Consider the following 20,086-nt stretch of genomic DNA (forward strand, 5'->3'; position numbering starts at 1 on the left):
AGGCTGAAGCACCCTCATACACCTCAGAGACCAAGACAGACTGCATTAGAAAAGAGAAGCAGCTACACGTTGAATGTATTGCCATTCGGGAAAGTCCAGCACCATGTGGTGCAGCCTCTCCTGACCTTTCAGTTCTTCCAGTGGGAAAAGAAAGCCCCAAGGGAAAACCAGCCTTCCCCAGCACTGTGGGTCACTTTTGGGGAGTCCCTACTCTCATCTTACACCACAGGAATTACAGGGAAATCTGTGGGGCCCAGCCCTGGGAATATGACTGTGACGAAGAAGGAGGAAGGGCTTGCAACAACCAGCACATGGATCTTGGCAAACCATGTCCATAACTGCTATGCCCAAGTAGTAATCCCAACCAGCGGATTCGCTCATCTACAGAACCAAGTCAGGGACACGCTGACCAGGGAACCTCGTGAAGTACAGACCTGCCTGATTTGGATCCTCAAATGAGGAGTTTTGCTGGCCCTAGAACCCAATTTATCATGCCCAAGAAAAGAGATGAGCCACAGCCCTACCCACCTTGGAGAGTGACTCCCAGCCCCATTTGACCAGAAGGTCTATGAAAACACCTGAAAGCTGTGTGGCCCAGGGGCACTCAAGCAGAGAGAGAGGCAGACAAAGCTGACAATTTGCAGAGCAAAGCTAATAGCACTATTTAGCCAGAGAACATGGGGTATAGGTTGCCTTGATCTGGGACAACAAACAAAGAGCTTTTCCAGTTTTAGAGCTTCTGCTGCCCTCTGGGCAGGAAATCTAATTCATAGCCCTGTTCATTGCTGATTACAGCTTTCAACCTGTCTGATCAGAAAGCTTAACTGGAGCACACAGGAAGCTGCACAGCCCATTTAACAGCTCTACATACAGTGGCGCATGAATAATGAGCACAGCCCATGACTTCCTCATCTGCACAGCAAAAACGGCCTTCTCACCTGACCAGGGAATTCACAGCATACTCAGGCCTGATTTGAGCCCCCAAACAATGAAGTACACAGGCCCTGGGCTCTGGCCTGCTACTCTGCCAGGGTAGGAAAGCTAATTCATAGCCCTATCTACTACTGAATATACCCAACCACTTAATTAGCCTGGCTAGAGAATTTAGGCATCCTCAGAACCCATCCTGCAACCTTACTTGGGTAGGGAGCCAAGCCTGCAATCCTACCCAACTGTTCTCAGTCAGTGGCATACACCCCCTTCCCCATCCTTAGAGCTCAAACACTTGCCTTCTTCCAAACTATACTGTAATAGCCGGCCCCATCCACCCAGACATCACAAGCAGATATACCCAGAAACCAAACTGAGCTAGTGAAGAGAACTGTTTCTGCCAAAGCAAACCTGAGAAGTCTAGAAGGGGAGCCCCATCTCTCAAATGCAGAGATAAAATGTAAGGAATCAAAGATCACAAAAAATCATCTATATACAATACCAGCAAGGAAATCAATAAAGGTCCAATAATTGACCCTAAGGAAATGGAGATTTATGAGCTGTAAGACAAAGAATTCAGAATAATCCTCTCAAGGATGTTTTGTGAACTACAGGAAAACATAGATAACTAAACAAAATTAGAAAAACTATGCATGAACAAAGCAAGAGAATTGACAAAAAAATAGCAACCATTAAACAAACAAAAAACACAGAAATCCTAAAGCTGAAAAATACAATAACTGAATTGAAAAATTTAATAGTTTCAAAAATAGACTTGACCATAGAGAAGAAAGAATCAGTGACCCAGAGGATAGGACATTTGAAATAACTCAGAGGAGGGGGAAAAAAAAAAAGAATCAAAAAGAGTAAAGAAAGCCTATGGCAATTATGGGACACAATGAAAAGAAACAACATTCACATTACGGGAATTCTAGAAGAAGAAGAGAAAGAGAAAGGGACAGAAAGTATATTTAAAACAATAATGATGGAAAACCTCCCGAACCTGAGGAGAGAAATGAACATCTAGATTCATGAGGCCCAAAGGATTCCAAATATGTTGACCCTGAATAGAGTTAACAATGAGACATTGTAATTAAAGTATCAAAAGTCAAAGACAAAGAATTTTAAGAGCAGCAAGAGAAAAAAGGATGTGACATATAAGGAAACTCCATAAGACTGTAGGTGGGTTTCTCAACAGAAACTTTTCAGGCCAGGAAGAGAATGGGATGACATATTCAAAAATTGAAAGAAAGTAACTGTTAACCAAGACTTCTCTAACCAGAGGTGCCTGGATGGCTCAGTCAGTTGAGTGTAAGACTTCAGTTTAGGTCATGATCTCTTGGTTTGTGAGTTAGAGCCTCACATTGGGCTCTGCACTAACAGCTCACAGCCTGGAGCCTGCTTTGGATTCTGTGTCTCCCTCTGTATCTGCCCCTTCCCTGCTTGTGCACGTGCACACTCTCTCTCTCTTTCTCTCTCTCTCTCACCCCCCCTTCTCTCTCTTTCAAAAGTAAATAAAAACATTTAAAAAAAAGAATTCTCTAAACAGTAAAGTTGTCCTTCAGAAATGAAGTAGGGACAAAGTCTTTCCTAAACAAACAAAAGCTGAAAAAATTCATTACCACCAGACCTGCCCTACAAGAAATGCTAAAGGGAGTTTTTTGAATAGAAGTAAAATAACACTATTAACATCATAAAAACACAAATAGGTAGCATAAATCTCACTGGTAATGGTAAATACAAAAGCATAGTTAGATTCTATAATATGGTAATAGTGGTACATAACTCACAACTCTAGTTTAAAAGTTAAAAAATGAACTTAGAGAAAACCATAAATACAATAATCTATTCTTAATTACACAATATAAAAAATGTAAATTGTCATAGCAATAACTTAAAAGATGAGGGGGACAAGAAGTGTCAAGTATATAAATTCTATTAAAATTAAGTTGTTACAAATTTAAACATAGGTGTTAAAAGTTTAAGATATTTTATGTAAGCTTCATAGTACCCACAAGGGAAAATCTTGTAGTAATCACACAAAAGAACACAATAAAAAAAGTCAGAGCAAAAGAGGTTAGAGTGGGAGAGAGCCAAAGCATAAGAGACTCTTAAAAACTGAGAACAAACTGAGGGTTGATGGAGGGTGGGAGATGGGTATTGAGGAGGGCACCTTTTGGGATGAGCACTGGGTGTTGTATGGAAACCAATTTGACAATAAATTTCATATATTGAAAAATTAAAAAAATTAAAAAAAAACTCTTTAAAAAAAAAGTCAGAGCATACTGATACCAAAAGACTTCAAAACACACACAAAAAGAAAGCATGATAAGGAACAAGGAACAACAGATCTGGAAAACGACTGGAAAAACAACAAAATGTCAATAATAAGCCCTTACCTGTCATAATTACTTTAAACAAATAGATGAACTCTCTACTCAAAAGACATAGAATGGCTGAATGGATTTAAATAAACAACAAGAAAAGATCCAACAACATGCTACCTACAAAAGACTCACTTTAGCCTTAAAGGCATATAGACTAAGAGTGAAATTATGGAAAAAGCCATTTTAAGCAAAAATAGCCAAAAAGGCAGGGGTAGCTATACTTATATCAGAAACAGTACACTTTACACTACAAATGGTAAAGAGACAAAGAAGGTCATTACATAATAATGGAGGTTAATACATCATGAAGATATAATAATTGTAAATATTTATATGCCCAACATCAGAGCACCTAAATACATAAAGCAAAAACTAACAGAGCTAAAAGGAGAAATAAACAGTAATATAATAATAGTTGAGGACTTTAATATCCCACTTTCTACAATGGATAGATCATCCAGACACAGAATCAATAAGGAAAAGTGTATTTGAACAATGCTATTGACCAAGTGGAACTAACAAACACATATACAGAACATTCTATCTAACAAAAGCAGGATATATATTCTTCTCAAGCACATATGGAACATTTTCTAGGAATGACCATATGTCAGGTCACAAAATTCAAGAAGACTGAAATCATGCCAAGTATCTTCCCTGACCACAATGACATGAAAACAGAAATCAATAAGAAAATTGGAAATTCACAAACACAAGAAAATTAAACAACACTCTCTTGAACAACAAATGGATGAAAGAAGAAATTAAAGAGAAAATAAAACAGTAAGAAAAATGGAACCACAACATACCAGAACTGCTGGGATGCAGCAAAACCAGTTAACAATATACACCTACATTAAGAAGCAAGAAAAGATCCCAAATAAACAACCTAACTCTATGGCTTCAGGAACTAGAAAAAGAACAAACTGAGCCCAAAGTTGGCAGAGGAAAGGGCATAATAAATATGAATGCAAGAAAAAAAGAAAGAAAGACAGACAGACAGAAAGAAAGAAAAGAAAAATAACAGAAAAGATTAACCAAACTAAGAATTGGTTCTTTGAAAAGATAAACCTGACAAACCCCTAGCTAGATTAATGAAAAGAAAAAAAAAAAAAAAAGAGAGAGAGAAAGGACCCAAATCAACAAAACTATAAATGAAAAATAATACATTACAATACATACAATACATACAATAGATTAATGAAAAGAAAAAAAAAGAGAGAAAGGACCCAAATCAACAAAACTATAAATGAAAAATAATACATTACAATACATACAATACATACAATAGATTAATGAAAAGAAAAAAAAAAGAGAGAAAGGACCCAAATCAACAAAACTATAAATGAAAAATAATACATTACAATTTTTGGATATGACATCTAGACCACAAGCAACAAAATAGAAAATAAATGAGATTACATCAAACTAAAAAGCTTTTGCACAGCAAAAAATAAAAAATAAATAAAATAAAAATAAAATCATCAACAAAATGAAAGACAATCCATTATTTGGGAAAACATTTTTGCAAACCATATACCTGACAAGGGGTTGGTATCCAAAATATAGAAAGAGCTCATACAGGGCACTTGGGTGACTCAGTCAGTTAAGGGTCTAACTTTGGCTCAGGTCATGATTTCACAGTTAGTGGGTTCAAGCCCCACATCAGGCTCTGCACTGACAGCTCAGAACCTGAAGCCCAATTTGGATTCTGTGTCTCCCTCTCTCTCTCTGCCCCTCCTGTGCTTGTGCTCTCTTTCTCTCTCTCTCTCAAAAATAAGTTAATAAACTTAAAAGAAAAGAAAGAGATCATAGAACTCAACAACAAGAAAACAAATAACCCAATTAAAAAATGGGTGGGAACACCTGGGTGGCTCAATAGGTTAAGAAGTCGACCCTTGATCTGGAATCAGGTCATGATCTCTGATCTCAAAGTCATGAGATCAAGCCCCGCGTAGGGCTCTGCACTGAGTGTGGAGCTTGCTTTAGATTCTCTCTCTCTCTTCCTCTGCCCATCTCCCTCTGCCTCTTTCTTTCAAAAAAAAAAAAAAAAAAAAAAAAAAGGAAGAAAGAAAGAGAGAAGAAAGAAAAAAAGAAAGTGGAAAAAATGGGTAAAAGACCTGAATAAACATTTCGCCAAAGAGGATACATCTAGGGCCAACTGGTACCTGAAAAGATGCTCAACATCACTAGTAACTAGGGAAATGCAAATTAAAACCACAGTGAGATATCACTTCACTCCTGTTAGCATGGCCATTATCAAAAAGACAAGAGACAACAAATATTGGCATGGATATGGAGAAAAGGGCAGCCTTGTGCACTGTCGTCGGGATTGTAAATTGGTACAGTTATTATGAAAGAGTACAGAGGATTCTCAAAAAATTAAAAATAGAGCTACCATATGATCCAGCAATTCCACTTCTGGGAATATATCCTGAGGTAATGAAAACACTAACTTGAAAAGATATCTGCACTCCTATGTTCATAGCAGCATTATTTACAGTAGAAAAGATATCCTACCATTTCTGACAACATGGATGTATCTTGAAGGCATCATGCTAAATGAAATAAGTCAGACAGAGAAAGACAAATACTATATGATCTCACTTACATGTAGAATTTAAAACAAACAAAATCCCACCAAATTCACAGGAAAAGAGATCATATTTGTGGTTAGCAGAGGCAGGGGGTAATAATAGGAGAAATAGAGGAAGGTAGCCAAAAGGTACAAACTACCAGTAAGATAAATAAGTACTAGGAATATAATGTACAACATGATGACTATAGCTAATACTGCTGTATGGTATATAGGGAAGTTGTTAACAGAGTAAATCCTAAGAGTTCTCATCGCAGGGAGAAAATATTTTTTTCTTTTATTCTTCTTTCTTTTCTTTTTATTGTATCTTTTTTTTTAAATTATTTAATGTTTATTTATCTTTGAGAGAGAGAGACAGAGCACAAGCAGGGGAGGGGCAGAGAGGGAAACACAGAATCTGAAGCAGGGTCCAGGCTCTGAACAGAGCCCAATGCAGAGCTCGAACTCTTGAACCGCAAGATCATGACCTGAGCCAAAGTCAGACAATTAATCAACTGAGCCACCAGGTGCCCCTCTTCTTATTGTATCTGTAGGTTAAGATGATGTTAGCTGAACCTATTGTGGTAATTATTTCATAGTATATGTAAATAAAACCATTATGTGGTATGCCTTAAACTTACACAGTAAATGTGTCAGTTATTTTTCAATAAAATTGGGAAAAAATGAAAATTATTAAAAAGTATTTAAAATGCAAATTTCAAGTAGCATGTACCAAGGAAGTGTATATTGAAGTCCATTCCAGTGTAGAAATCAACTTGTAAAATTGTTTGTATTTTTATCTCATTTCCTTAAGATTTCTATTTTAGCGTATATTTTATGATGTGAATTATTCAGTAAAATCCTGACATAATACCATAAACGAAGTAAAAAAAAAAAGTGCAACACATTATGATGGAACTTGCAGAGCAGCCAGGAGTTTGGACTTCTGAGAACCAAGTCCATTTTGCTCACACTTGGGTTCTGGTGCCACCTGGTGGTCATTTTTCTCCCTAGTTTTAATCATCAAAGGGGACAATTCTATACGCATGTGGGCTGATACTTCTAAGACATTGGTTGGTGCCCCCCTGTCAACCTGAATGAGACACTGGGCTTAGGAAATACCAAGGTCTCAAGGACAGGATTCACCTACCTCATCCTCTCTGCTTCCTGACTCACTCTCCCCATCCCCACATTCCACTCCCCTAAGAATAAAAGGGGGGGGGGGTTGAAGAATACAGACACCCAGGCACCCCTAGTCCTTATCTTTAAGAGATGCACACTGAAGTATCTGTAGATAAATTCATTAGATGCTGGAGATTTTCTTTAAAATAATACAATTAGGGAGGGGGGAAATGGGAGGGGTGGTGATGGATGAAACAAAGACTGGCCATTTGTGACAATTGTCGAAGTTGGGTGGTTCCTTATTCTATTCCCTCTACTTTTGTATATATTTGAAACCTTCCATATTAAAAAGTTAAACACACACAAAAAAAGGACCTAGGGGACACGTGGGTGGCTCAGTCGGTTAAGCATCCAACTCTCGATTTCAGCTCAGGTCATGTTCTCATGGTTTGTGAGTCTGAGCCCCATTTTGGGCTCTGCGCTGACAGCACAGAGCTTGCTTGGGATTCTCTCTCTTCCTCTCTCTCTCTCTCTCTCTCTGCCCCTTTCTTGCTAGTGCTATCTCTCAAAATAAATACATAAACTTAAAAAAAAACGCACCAGAGAAAAATTTAAGATGAAAAATCCAGTACAAAGTTAGGCATATGAAATAGAAAGCTCAGAGAGAGATCTGAATTTGGGAGTAATAAGCAGGTGGAAAACTAAGTGAATGAGGTCACGTAGGAATAAAAAAAGAAAGGAAGTTAAGTTAGAATCCTGAGGAATAACAGCAGTTGAATGGCAAAGTAAGCGTTGCTAACAAGAGAGTAACATAGGCCAAAGGGAGAAAGTGTCCTAAGATAAAGGCACTCATCTACACTGTCAAACGCTGCTGAGGGGTCACGAAAGGAAAGGACTGGTTAACATCTTCTAAATTTTATTTATTTAGGTAATCTCTGCACCTAATGTGGGGCTTGAACTCATGATCCTGAGACCAAGAGTTACATGCTCTTCTTTTTTTTTTAATTTTTATTTTTCAACGTTTATTTATTTTTGGGACAGAGAGAGACAGAGCATGAACGGGGAAGGGGCAGAGAGAGAGGGAGACACAGAATCGGAAACAGGCTCCAGGCTGTGAGCCATCAGCCCAGAGCCCGACGCGGGGCTCGAACTCACGGACCGCGAGATCGTGACCTGGCTGAAGTCGGACGCTTAACCGACTGCGCCACCCAGGCGCCCCGAGTTACATGCTCTTCTAACTGAGTCAGCCAGGTCCCTGATCAACATCTTTTGAAGGAAGCTGTATGAAAGTCACTGTGACTTTGGTGGGAAGCATTTAAGAGAAGCAAATAAGGCAGAGGGAATAGTTCATATAGGTTTAGGATTTGAGTGGGAGGTGAAGAAATAGAATTAGCTTGTATGAAAAACTCAGAAAGTGTGCTGGGGGAGAGAAATATATGAATACCTTAAGGGAGGATGTCTGCTTATAATGACAATTGCTCATTTATTGATCTACTGCTAAAGAAGCTTGATTTCTTGATCTGCCACTGTCCTGTTGTTGTGTCCTGCACCCCTCTGCCTGATTTGAGTGTATCTTTGACTGTCACTTTATACAAAATCTTCCAGTGCCTCTCCAGAGCTTACTGAGATTTGTACAAGTATCTCAATTGGGCCACTCTAAATGTTCCCTAACATCAGCTGAACTGGATCACTAGTCTCTTCCTCCATATGCTTTTTGTTCATACCGCTGCCTCTTATTAGAAAATATTCTTCTACTCCAGTCTTTGCCTCTTCATATCCTGTTTATTCTTCATGTCCCATCTCAGATGTGGTGCCACATTATCCTTGAGGAACTTCCTGGTCCACTTCCTCTCTACAGTATACTTAATCTCTTCCTCTTCTATTTTTCCAGTACATGTTGTTTTTATTTCTTGTGGCATTCATCAGATTCTGCTTTACTTCTAATTTTCTGAGTTCATACGATGCCCTTATATATCTAAAGTTTGCACACTATTTGAGACTGACTTTATTGTCCTCCTCTTTGTGTCACAGAAGTATCTAACAAAATGTCTTGCCTAAAAATAACTTTTTGAATTAAACTGGATTCTCAAAGCTCTATTGTTTCTAATATATACTCTTTTGGAATCCTAATGCTATTCAGTTGTTGTCTTCCATATAACATTATAATTTTTATAATCTTTCTTCATATGATCTAAAAATAATATCTAACATTTGCTACTTTTTCGTTGATAAACCTTTCCTATGTATAATCTAATCCAATCTTTAAAAAAGTATATTTACTTTTTAAAAATTATGGAGTATCATAACCATACAGATACAAATAGTAATATAACACCCACGCAAATACAACAAATGTTAAATTTTCCATGATTTTTTTAAATTCAATGTTTATTTATTTTGAGAGAGAAGTGCAAGCAGGGGAGAGGCAGAGAGAGAGGGAGACAGAGTCTGAAGCAGGCTCCAGGCTCTGAGCTGTCAGCACAGGGCCCGATGGGGGGGCTCCAACTCACAAGCCGGGAGATCATGACCTGAGCCGAAGTCGAACGTTCAACGGACAGAGCCACCCAGGCGCCCCTAAATTTGCCATGATTAATTCAGATCCTATTAAAAGAAAATCCTCACAGATAAGTTGAAACGTCATCATGTCACTCCCTTCTCTCTCTCTCTCTCTTTCTCTCTCTCTCTCTCTCTAGGGGTACAACTCTCCTAGAGTTGATATATACCCTTCCCAGCCATGTTTTTATAGTTTTGTTATATATGTATGTATACGCACCTTGCGCAAAGTTTTATTTTGTGGTTTTAAAATGACATATAATACAATACTACTATGTATCCCTTTGCAATTTGCTTTTTTTACTCGTTATTGTCAAGATTCATCTTTGTTGGCATATACTGTATATTTCCCTTACTTTACTAAGAAAAGGGTCTTAGTAAAGGGTCTGTGGGTAATAGGGTAATAGGGTCTGTGACTCTATTACCTCTATTACCTGTTATTTAATCTTTACCATAATCTTGTGAGGTAGATATTATTAATCCTATTTGATAGATGAAAAACTGAAGTGCAGAGAGGTTAAATAATTTTACTGAGGTCATATAATTTCTAGCAGATGGCATAAGAGCTTGTGCAGAGCCTCTAACTCCTAATCCCATGTTCTTTTCACTCTAGCATTCAACTATTTAATAAATACTTACTGAACACTATGTGCCAGGCACTATTCTAGGTCGTGGGCATCTAAGCAGTGAATAAGACAAGATACTGCTCTCAGGAGTTTATTGTCTAATTGGAGGAGGCAGTCAATAAATAATATGTAACGTATAATTTGGTTCTAAGGGCTTTGAAGAAAAATAAAGCAGAATGGAGTGGAAAAGAGTGTAAGTGTGCTATATACTATATGAGGCTCTCCGGTGACATTTCAGCAAACATCTGAAAGGGAGTGACGAAAGAGAGGAGTGTTCAAGATTAGGGCAGAAGGTACAGCAAATGCAAAATCCCTGAGGCAGGAGCATATTTGGCTGTCATTCCATCACTTTGATGTTTCTTTTCAGCTACTGTACCAACAATTATCCTCTTGTACCATGGATCAAATGTAAACACATTGCATAGCTTTGCCTGATTAAATACATAATTTTGACATGTTAAGTCTCTTCTAATGGCCATTTTTCAAATAAACAAATTGGACCGGACTAAAAAAAGTCTACAGGCCAAATCCACTGATTTACTTTAAAAATTAAATCATGGATAATTGACGCCCATAACGGTGACATAAATCATACACAGTACTGCTGGTGATTTGATGAAGACACCTGCAAAAACGTTCAACCCCCTTTTTAAATATTAAAGGTAGGTAATATCCTCAAGGAAGCTTGAGTGACTTCAGGCGGAAAAACACCTGCTGAAACAGGACAGGGAGGAGTCTCTTATCTTTCATCAGAAAGGATGCCTGGAGAGTGGTAGGAAGCTGAGGGCTTTCAACCACGGGGAGATCAATTCTCACGTTTGTGATGCGAGGGAGGCAAGCCTGGTGCCCGTCATGCCTGTATCTTCCCTAGAACCAGGGGTCTTGCCTCGGTGAGCCTCCCAGGCTAGGAGTAGCAAAAGAGGGCGCCTGAAAACTAAAACTCGCCAAGAATCTCGCCCGCCCCGCCTTCCTCCCTACGTCGGACACACGGTAGGAAACCAAACCTGAGCGCGCTCAGCCTGCTTGCCCCACCCCCTTTCGGCTTCCGGGCCTCCCCCGGGTCCTACGCAGAAAGAGCGGCGCCTGGCGAGCTCCACCAGCAGTGGCTTCCGGGAGGAGTTTTGGGCCCGGCGAGCCACCGTCGGATACCGCGCCTTCCCACCAGAGGTAGCTGTGGAGACGCCGGGAGCCCATGTCGGCGTCGTTGAGGAGTGCGGCGCATCCTCAACATGGGCGACCACGGCCTGGAGCTGGCGTCTATGATCCCCGCGCTGCGGGAGTTGGGAAGGTAGGGTCAGGCTCGGCCGCTCTGGGTCCCGCGTCCTCCTCCGACGGGCCTGGCCGGAATCTCACGTGTTCTCCCTCCCCTGCGGCGCGCGTGCCTGCCCCGAACCCGTCAACCCCCGCCCTTGTAGATGTGTTCCGCGACTGATTTGAGCGCTTCTCCCTTAGGCGGTTAAAGATATGCGGGTCGTCGCCGCAGACCTTCAGAAAGCCGGTCCAGGCTGACCGCTCTAGAGCGGCGCCCCGGAGCTTGTTCCCAACGCGGGGTTGCCCTCTGCAGCTGGAAGGAACGGTCCCTTCTGACCACTTTTTGGCCACTTTCTGTACTTATTTGCTTCCCACAAACCTATGTCCATAGATGAGGGACTTGACCCACGAACTTTCCCCAATTTCTATTTTTTGTGATCGCTCGTGGAGGCATTGGGTTTTTAGCTTTACGTTTTGACCCAAATTGCTTCTTTTAGAAGAAAAATCACCAGTTCTCTTTTTCTGCAAAGAAGGCCAATTGCTAGAAAAGGCAGTTGGTTTCTTTCTTCAAAGTGAAACCATAGGGCGTTCTGAAGATGTGACTCCTATATTTGATCAGTCAGCCCCCAATCTGTTATTTTAGTCCGAAAACCAGGGACCTTGCCACAACGTCCACAAAATATAAACGTGTACAGAATGTTTCCAAAGTTTGGAAATAATTTAATATATTAAATTTTTATTTTATTTGCAAAAGCCTGTTTCTGTAAACAGAAGAGTAAAATCGGGTAAACCAGTGTCCTACCTGAAAAGAAGGGTAGGATGTTGATGGCTGCCATCCCCCTTCAGCACACTGGCAACCTTCCCGCAACGAGGCCTGAAAGAAGGCAGGGTTGTTTTGTTTGCCTTTTTTTTTTTTTTTTTAAATTGTAACCCATTGCTTGTGGGCTTGTTCCACTACTGCACTTGAACTATCAGCTGGAATTTTTTAGGCTGTTTGAAAACTTAGAACACGAAGTCAAAACTGATACAAAGCCCATAGGATATTTAATTCTTTTCTGTGGTTCAGTTGTGTTCATCTCTACTTGTTGGCCATACAAGGATGTTTAGTTTTCCTCAATCACATAAGAGGATAAATGAAGGAACCACACATGTCTTAACTGAATTATCCTGGTTTTGTGTGTGTTATTTCACTTTGCATGAATGTTGCAAACATATTCTGTGTTAACATTTTATAAAGTAGCATGAATACAAGTGCTCGTTTTAAGAAATTGATGTACAGGTTTCATGTTTAGGCTCAATGTGAAGTTCAGGATTTTTTCTCCACCTTGTTTTAATGTAGAATTAACTGATTAATACTTTTCTTCCCTCTTTTTTCTTCCTTTAAGAGATTGTTAATAAAAGTAATAGTATCTTGGATTTATTTATAGCCTCTTACATCAACAGAGCTTAAGTTACCTTTCATTTCATTCAATTGTAGCCATTCTAAGTGAAAGAATAGAAAAACTGACTGATAGAGAATTGTATAACAATAGTTTTTAATTTTCATGATCTTCTCATTGCAACTGCTTCATTCATGCTTACTCAGCCTCACCGAATCTCCCTGATATAGAATGGACTAAATATTATCACTATTCAGTGAGAAACTGAGTCACAGAGGGGCACCTGGTGGCTCAGTCGGTTAAATGTCCAACTTTGGCTTGGGTCATGATCTCACGGTTCATGGATTTGAGCCCCACCTCGGGCTCTGTGCTGACAACTCAGACCTGGAGCCTGCTTCAGATTCTGTGTCTCCCTCTCTCTCTGCCCCTCCACTGCTTGTGCTCTCTCTGTCTCAAAAATAAGATAAAAACATTAAAAAAAAAAAAAAAAAAAGAAAAACTGAGTCACAGAAATTGAAGAAGCAAAATCAAAAAGATAACAGTTCTTCATTAAATAAAGTAAGCATTGTTATTAATAAAGTAATAAAAATGGGGGCCTGATCCAAGTATGCCTTTTTCTTTCACTACCCCCAAGCTAAGGAGCATCTAGTTTCCAACTGTAGTTATATCTGTATCCAGATCTCTAATGTGTTGTGTCGGTAGAGTTTGATTTGTACCATAATAGGATTAATTGATTTTGGTCAAGACTTCACATAAAGAAGGATTTCTTCACTTTTAACACAAGTTAGAAGTTATATCTCATTTACTTAAATGAGTGATTTGTATTCCAAAGCAACCTAATGTATATAGTGTTTAATTTACTGAATGTTGAGATTTAAACACTGAAGTTTCTGTTCAAACTATGAGTTGTGTTCTGACTTTGTGAGAAGTTTTAATTATATATTTGAAATGAAAATATGTTCTGACTAAACAAATACTGCCTTAGGAATTATCTACTTAGATTTATAATAACTGTTCCAATTACAATTATTTTATATTTCAAAGTATACTGAGATAGTTAAAGAGTAACAGGCCTTTTTAAGGCAGTATTAAAAATCTGAAACAATGAAAAACAGTTTCAGAGCTGAGTTTCAGATTCCAACCAAAAAGGCCTTTTCTCCCCCCCCCCCCCACCTTTTTTTTTTTCATTAATTGACTGGCAGTTCTATTTCTGAAAAAAGTGAGGTGTCACTGTTTTAATATGTGGGCTTTTCTATCTCAGGGATAAATTTTGCTTCACTGTTTTTTATTAGCACTCTTTTCTCTACATAGTCTTTCAGGGTGATCTCATCCACTCCTGCTTTCAACTATCCATCTGCTATTTGATGATTCCAAATGTGTTTCTCCAAATCATATCTATCACCTATAGAGCTATTTAAACAACATATACTGGCAGTTTTAGCTGGGTGTGCTATGAGCAGTTAAGACTCAACATAGTCAATACAAGTTCTACACATATCAACTACTTTTCCCCCCCTTTCATTCACTGAGGTAGGGATATCAAGGTAAATCATACCATATTCACTCATTTTTTCCAAACCAGGAATGTAGGAATCATTCTTGACTCCCCATGTCCTTTTGCTACGTCTTTGGTCCTTTTTTCATCTTTACTCTTCCCTAAATAACTTCATCTAGTTCCATAGCTTTAAATACCATCTATATTCTGATAACTCCCAAATTTATATCTCTAGCCCAGAAATATTATTAGATTGCATACTGTTGAACATCTATATCCAGTATGAAAATTTGCATATCCAAAGCAGAACTCTTGACTTATTTTCCTTAAACTTGTTCCTTCCCTATGTTATTGTAAATGTACTGACCAAAAGCCTCGGAGTTATTCTTGATTCTTTCCCTTATCCCTTAATAATCTATCAGCACATCCTGCCAACCATATCTTTAAAATCTACTTTTTGGAGCGCCTAGGTGGCTCGCTCAGTTAAGTGTCCCAACTCTTGATTTTGGCTCAGGTCATGATGTAACAGTTCGTCAGTTCAAGCCTCGCATTGGGCTCTGCGCTAACAGTGCTGATTTGCATGGGATTCTCTCTCTCCCTCCCTTCCTTCTCCCCACCTCCCCCACCCGCCCCTGCCCTGCTAGTTGCCTATCCCTAAATAAATAAATAAACTTAAAAATAAAGTAAAATATATTTCTCGCCATTTCCACTGCTATTCTTATAATTTCTTATCTAGGCTATTGTAATTTCTCAGCTAATTTCTTCATTTCCATTTTACCCACTTATAATGGATTTCTTACTCAGCAACCAAAGTGATGTAAACAACCATAAATTATATTGTATATTATACAGCATTACTTCTCTGTTTAAAACCTTCCATTAGTTATCTAGCACACCTAGAATAAAATCCAAACTTCCTCCCAAGGCTTCTAAGGTTCTGCATTTTCTGGCCTCTGCCTGCCTCTGACCTCGTGGCCACATATCCTTCCCTTACTCTGCTCCAATATCATTGGCCTTGTTTTTCCTTATGCACCAAGGTCATTCCAGCCTTCAGTCTTTTGCACTTTGCTGTTTCTTCTCTCTGAACAGACTGGTTCTATTCAGATGTCATTTTGGAGAGGCCTTCTCTGACCTTCCTGCTTAAAATTACTTTATAATCACAAGATATTTTCAGACAGTGATAGTTGCCATTAAAATATTAAATGGGCAGTGGGAGGGAGATGAAAGTCTGGGGAGCAGCAACATTAGCCACTAAGAGGAGATTTGAATGATAAGAAGCCAGTATCTGAAATAGAATGGGAAGTATAAGGGTCTCTAAGTGGGAATGAGCAAAAGAATAGGAAGAAGGATGAAACACAGGAAGCAAAGAGGGGACTGGTGTGAGAGTTAAGGGTGGAGGAGTAGCCAGGGGCCAGATCCTTTAGTACCTTACAGGTCAGAATAAGAGTTATATTTTAAGGGCAATGGGAAGCCATTGGAATGCTTTAAACAGGGAAATAATGTAATTAAATTCAAGTTTTAAAAACACGGGGCACCTGGATGGCTCAATCGGTAAATGCCCAGCTTTTGATTTTGACTCAGGTCATGATCCCAGAGTCATGGGGTCCAGCCCCAAGTCAGCATGATATGCTGAGTGTGGAGCCTGTTTAAGATTTTCTCTCTCCCTCTCTCCCTCCCTCCCTCCCTTCTCTCCCTGCTTGTGTGTGCACGCACATGCGTTCTCTCTCTCTCAAAAAAATTCCAAAACATGTTGACTCTTCACTCCTACTTAGAACCTTTTGATGTCTCATTGCCTTCAGTACAAAATCCAACCTCTTTAGTTTGTTCTTTGAACTTTGACCTTATAGTTGCTCTTCAGCTTCATCTATTTACTGTCTCCCTCTTCTTTAGCCATATAGAACCTCTTAATAGCTTTTAGAGCATCCTGTGTTCATTCTTACTACTGAGCGTTTGCTCGTGCTGTTTCTTTTGCTTGGAATACTCCTCCTTTCCCTTATTTTACCTGCCTAGCCCCTTAGGGACTTAGGTTTGTATCACTTCCTTCAGGGAGCTTTGACTGATAGGCTCTGCTCAGAGCCAAGTGACCCTCTTGTGTTCTATCTTGGCTCTATTAATACAACCATGCTGTGTTAAAATTACCTGTTTACTTTTTTTAACTTTTTTTTTTAAGTTTATTTATTTTGAGAGAGCGAGTGGGAGAGAGGGGCAGAGAGAGATGGAGAATTCCAAGCAGTCTCCGCACATGGTGGCCACAGAGCCTGATGCAGGGCTCAAACTCACAAAACCATGAGATCATGACCCTCAGATTAAGAGTCAGATGCTCAACTGACTGAGCCACTCAGGTGCCCCTACTTTTTTGAAAAAGGTATACCCTCTTAGCTCCATTCCAAGGTAGAGGTTGTATAATAAGTGCTCACTCTCCCATGAGTCATTATCCTAATAGTACATTTAATGAATGATAATCAATTCACCTTTTTAAAAAACTGACCAAAAATGACACAAATAATAGGAATGGTCTTTATACAAAATTAAACTTTGTAGAAAACTCAACCACCACCTAGGGTCCTGATTCCTCTCCTGACACACCTCCTCATTCACATTTCTAAATGATACTTGGTAAATTACACTTAGTTTATAAAGATAAACTCATTTGATTTTGTCTAAAACAATTCATGTTACCTTGTAATTTCAGACTTTATAAATTTTTGTTATATTTAAATCTGTGATGTCATATAATATGGTAGCCACTGCAGCTGGTAGGTTGAGAAGAATTTCAAAGACTTAGTCCAAAAAAAAAAGGTAAAATAATCACTTTAGTAATTTCAGGGCAGTTCATTTGGTTGAGCATCTAACTCTTGATTTCAGCTCAGGTTGTGGATTGGAGCCCCATGTTGGTCTCCATGCTGAGCAAGGAGTCAGCTTGAGATTCTCATTCTCTCTCAATCGCTCTCTCCCCCCCCCCCGCTCTCCCCCCTCCCCCGTCCCTCTCTCTCCCCTCCCTCTGCCCCTTTCCCCTGCTTGCACGCTCTCTCTATATATATAAATTTTTTTTAAGTTTTAATATCAGTTACAGTTCAAATAATATTTTGGATATATTATGAAGAAAACTATTGTTTGTTTCTCTCTTTTTTAAATTTTTAAAAAAAAATTTTTTTTTTCAACGTTTATTTATTTTTGGGACAGAGAGAGACAGAGCATGAACGGGCGAGGGGCAGAGAGAGAGGGAGACACAGAATCGGAAACAGGCTCCAGGCTCCGAGCCATCAGCCCAGAGCCCGATGCGGGGCTTGAACTCACAGACCGCGAGATCGTGACCTGGCTGAAGTCGGACGCTTAACCGACTGCGCCACCCAGGCGCCCCTAAATTTTTTAACATTTATTTATTTTTGGGAGAGAAAGAGCATGAGCAGGGGAGGGGCAGAGAAAGGGGACACAGAATCTGAAGCAGGCTTCAGGCTCTGAGCTGTCAGCACTAATGTGGGGCTTGAACTCACAAACCGTGAGATCATGACCTGAGCCGATGCTCAACCGACTGAACCACCCAGGTACCCTCCCTTTTTTTTTTTTTTTTTAAGGAGGCTTCATGCCCAGTGCAAGGCCTAATGTGGGGCAGGAACTCACGACCCTAAGATCACAAGACCTGAGCTGAGATCAAGAGTTGGACACTTAACCTACTGAGCCACCCACGTGGCTTTCTATTCTTAATGTGGCTACTAGAAAATTTTGAAGTGCACGTGTGACTTGCATTGTTTCCATTGGCCAAGGCTGGTTTAAATAATAAGATAAACGGTAGCAAGTTTTTTTCACTTTCGTGTAAAAATAAAACTACTTGGTCTTTGAGTCTACATACCTAAGGTTATTATGTGTAAATACTGGTGATTTCGGTAACTTAGTAGTTTCAATTTGGGAAGATAAAAATTCTGGAGATGGTGGTGATAGCATAGAATAATGAGAACGTACTTAATGCCATGGAACTGTACACTTAAAATGGTTAAAATAAATGTTAAGTATATTTGACCATAATAAAAAATAATTCAAGGACATTTTAACAAACTAATTTAATTTGATACTGTTGACAGTTCCCTCCTTGAAATTCTAACTTTGTTTCTAGAATATACCTCATAACATTTTTCTTTTTATTTCTCTGGTTCTTTCCCTTTCTTCTTCATGGCTCCTTTAACTTAAAGTTCTCTCTTTGGCTTTCTTATTACTTCTTACTCTGCACTAATTTTCAGGGCTTCCACTACTACTAGCTGTAGTGGTGGTAGATTATATAATCTCCATGAATGTCAAGCTCCTCATATGCAAATTAGAGTTTAATGTCCCAAACTTATTGCTTGTGAAATATGTAATAATGCAGATAATATGTTTAGCCTTGTTTAGTAGATGTTATTATATAATGATAATTTAATCTATATATTTAGGCTAGATATTTCTTGAGGACTAGAGCTTTAATTTTTTACCCCCCTAGTAAACTCTGTGCCCAACTTGGGACTTGAATTCATGACCCTGAGACCAAACCTCATATTCTCTACTGACTGAACCAGCCAGGTGCCCCTTAAGGACCAGAACTTTAATTCTAACAATCTTTTGTACATCCCATTTAGTTGTTCTCTTGAGACCTTAAATTCAGTGTTTCTAAAACTGGTTTTGTTTTTTCTCCCCGGACCTGTGCTTCCTCATGTGTTAACTCTTTTGGTGAATGGCCTCACAGTCCACCTGGATAGAGGCCTAGGTTGACTTATCAGTCTCCTCCACTAACCTGTCACCTCTCCCAGAGATTGTTTCTGGTGTGTACTGTGGCACATTATAGGTGCTCAGTAAATGTTTGTTGATTATATGAATGACTAGAATTCCTCATCCTATGTGGTAGAGTACAGACTTTGTACTATATTCTTAACATGCTATTTTTTGCTGGTTTGTACCAAATCATGGAATTCAAGTTTAATTCATTGATTCTAGGATACTATTGCTCTGCTTAATAATTGTATCTCCTCTTAATATTTATATTTCTTGATTGGTCCTAATACTCATGTATGTAATTTTCCCTAATATTTTATTGAATTTTCATTGTGGAAAATTTCAAGCATACAAAAGAAGAAAAATAGTATGTCATTTGCCCATTTTACCCAACAACTATCAATTCACGCCCTTCTTTCTCTCAACTCATACTACTTTGAAGCAAATTCCAGGTAGTTCCTTTTTTTTTTTTTTTTAAGATTTTACTTTTAAGTAATCTCTACACCAAATGTGGGGCTTGAACTCATAACCCCGAAATCAAGACTCACATGCTCTACCAACTGAGCCAACCAGGTGCTCCAACTTTGAAGCAAATTCTAGACATCATTTCTTCCATAAATATCAGCATTTATCTGTAAAGCCTAAAGACTTTTAAAATATATCACAGTACCATTATTTCACCTAAAAATATGTATTCTTTTAAATTAAAAAATTTTGGGGGCGCCTGGGTGGCTCTGTCAGTTAAGCATCTGACTTTGGCTCAGGTCATGATCTTGGGTTTCGTGAGTCTGAATCCATGTTGGGCTCTGTGCTGACAGCTTAGAGCCTGGAGTCTCTTTGGGTTCTGTGACTCCCTCTCTCTCTGCCCCTCCCCTGCTCACACTCTTGTCTCTCTCTGTCTCAAAAAAGAAATAAATGTTAAAAAAAATTTTTTTTAATAAATACATTTTTTAGACTTTTTATTTTTTGTATTTTAGAGAGAGAGAGTGTGCACATGAGTGGGGGAGAGGCATGGGGGGGAGAGAGAA

The 20,086-nt window shown here is 39.1% G+C and overlaps 2 protein-coding genes across 3 annotated transcripts in view; one reads left to right on the plus strand and one right to left on the minus strand.

The window, feature by feature from the left end:
* PLS1 (plastin 1) overlaps positions 1 to 12,320 on the minus strand; it is a 126,765-nt gene extending 114,445 nt beyond the window's left edge. The window contains exon 1 of the mRNA XM_045037491.1: positions 12,247 to 12,320. The gene's annotated coding sequence lies outside the window, so the exon portion shown is untranslated. The remainder of the gene's footprint in view (positions 1 to 12,246) is intronic.
* The window catches only part of ATR (ATR serine/threonine kinase), a 102,228-nt gene continuing 93,464 nt past the window's right edge, over positions 11,323 to 20,086 (plus strand). The window contains exon 1 of one of the 2 annotated variants that reach the window (XM_006936362.5): positions 11,323 to 11,481. In XM_006936362.5, coding sequence (XP_006936424.3) covers positions 11,423 to 11,481 — 59 coding nt within the window. In that variant the 5' untranslated portion in view covers positions 11,323 to 11,422. The remainder of the gene's footprint in view (positions 11,482 to 20,086) is intronic. The other variant, XM_045037485.1, reaches the window with a different exon arrangement.

Source organism: Felis catus, chromosome C2 (genome assembly GCF_018350175.1).
Source record: "Felis catus isolate Fca126 chromosome C2, F.catus_Fca126_mat1.0, whole genome shotgun sequence".
NCBI classification, from domain to species: Eukaryota; Metazoa; Chordata; class Mammalia; order Carnivora; family Felidae; genus Felis; species Felis catus.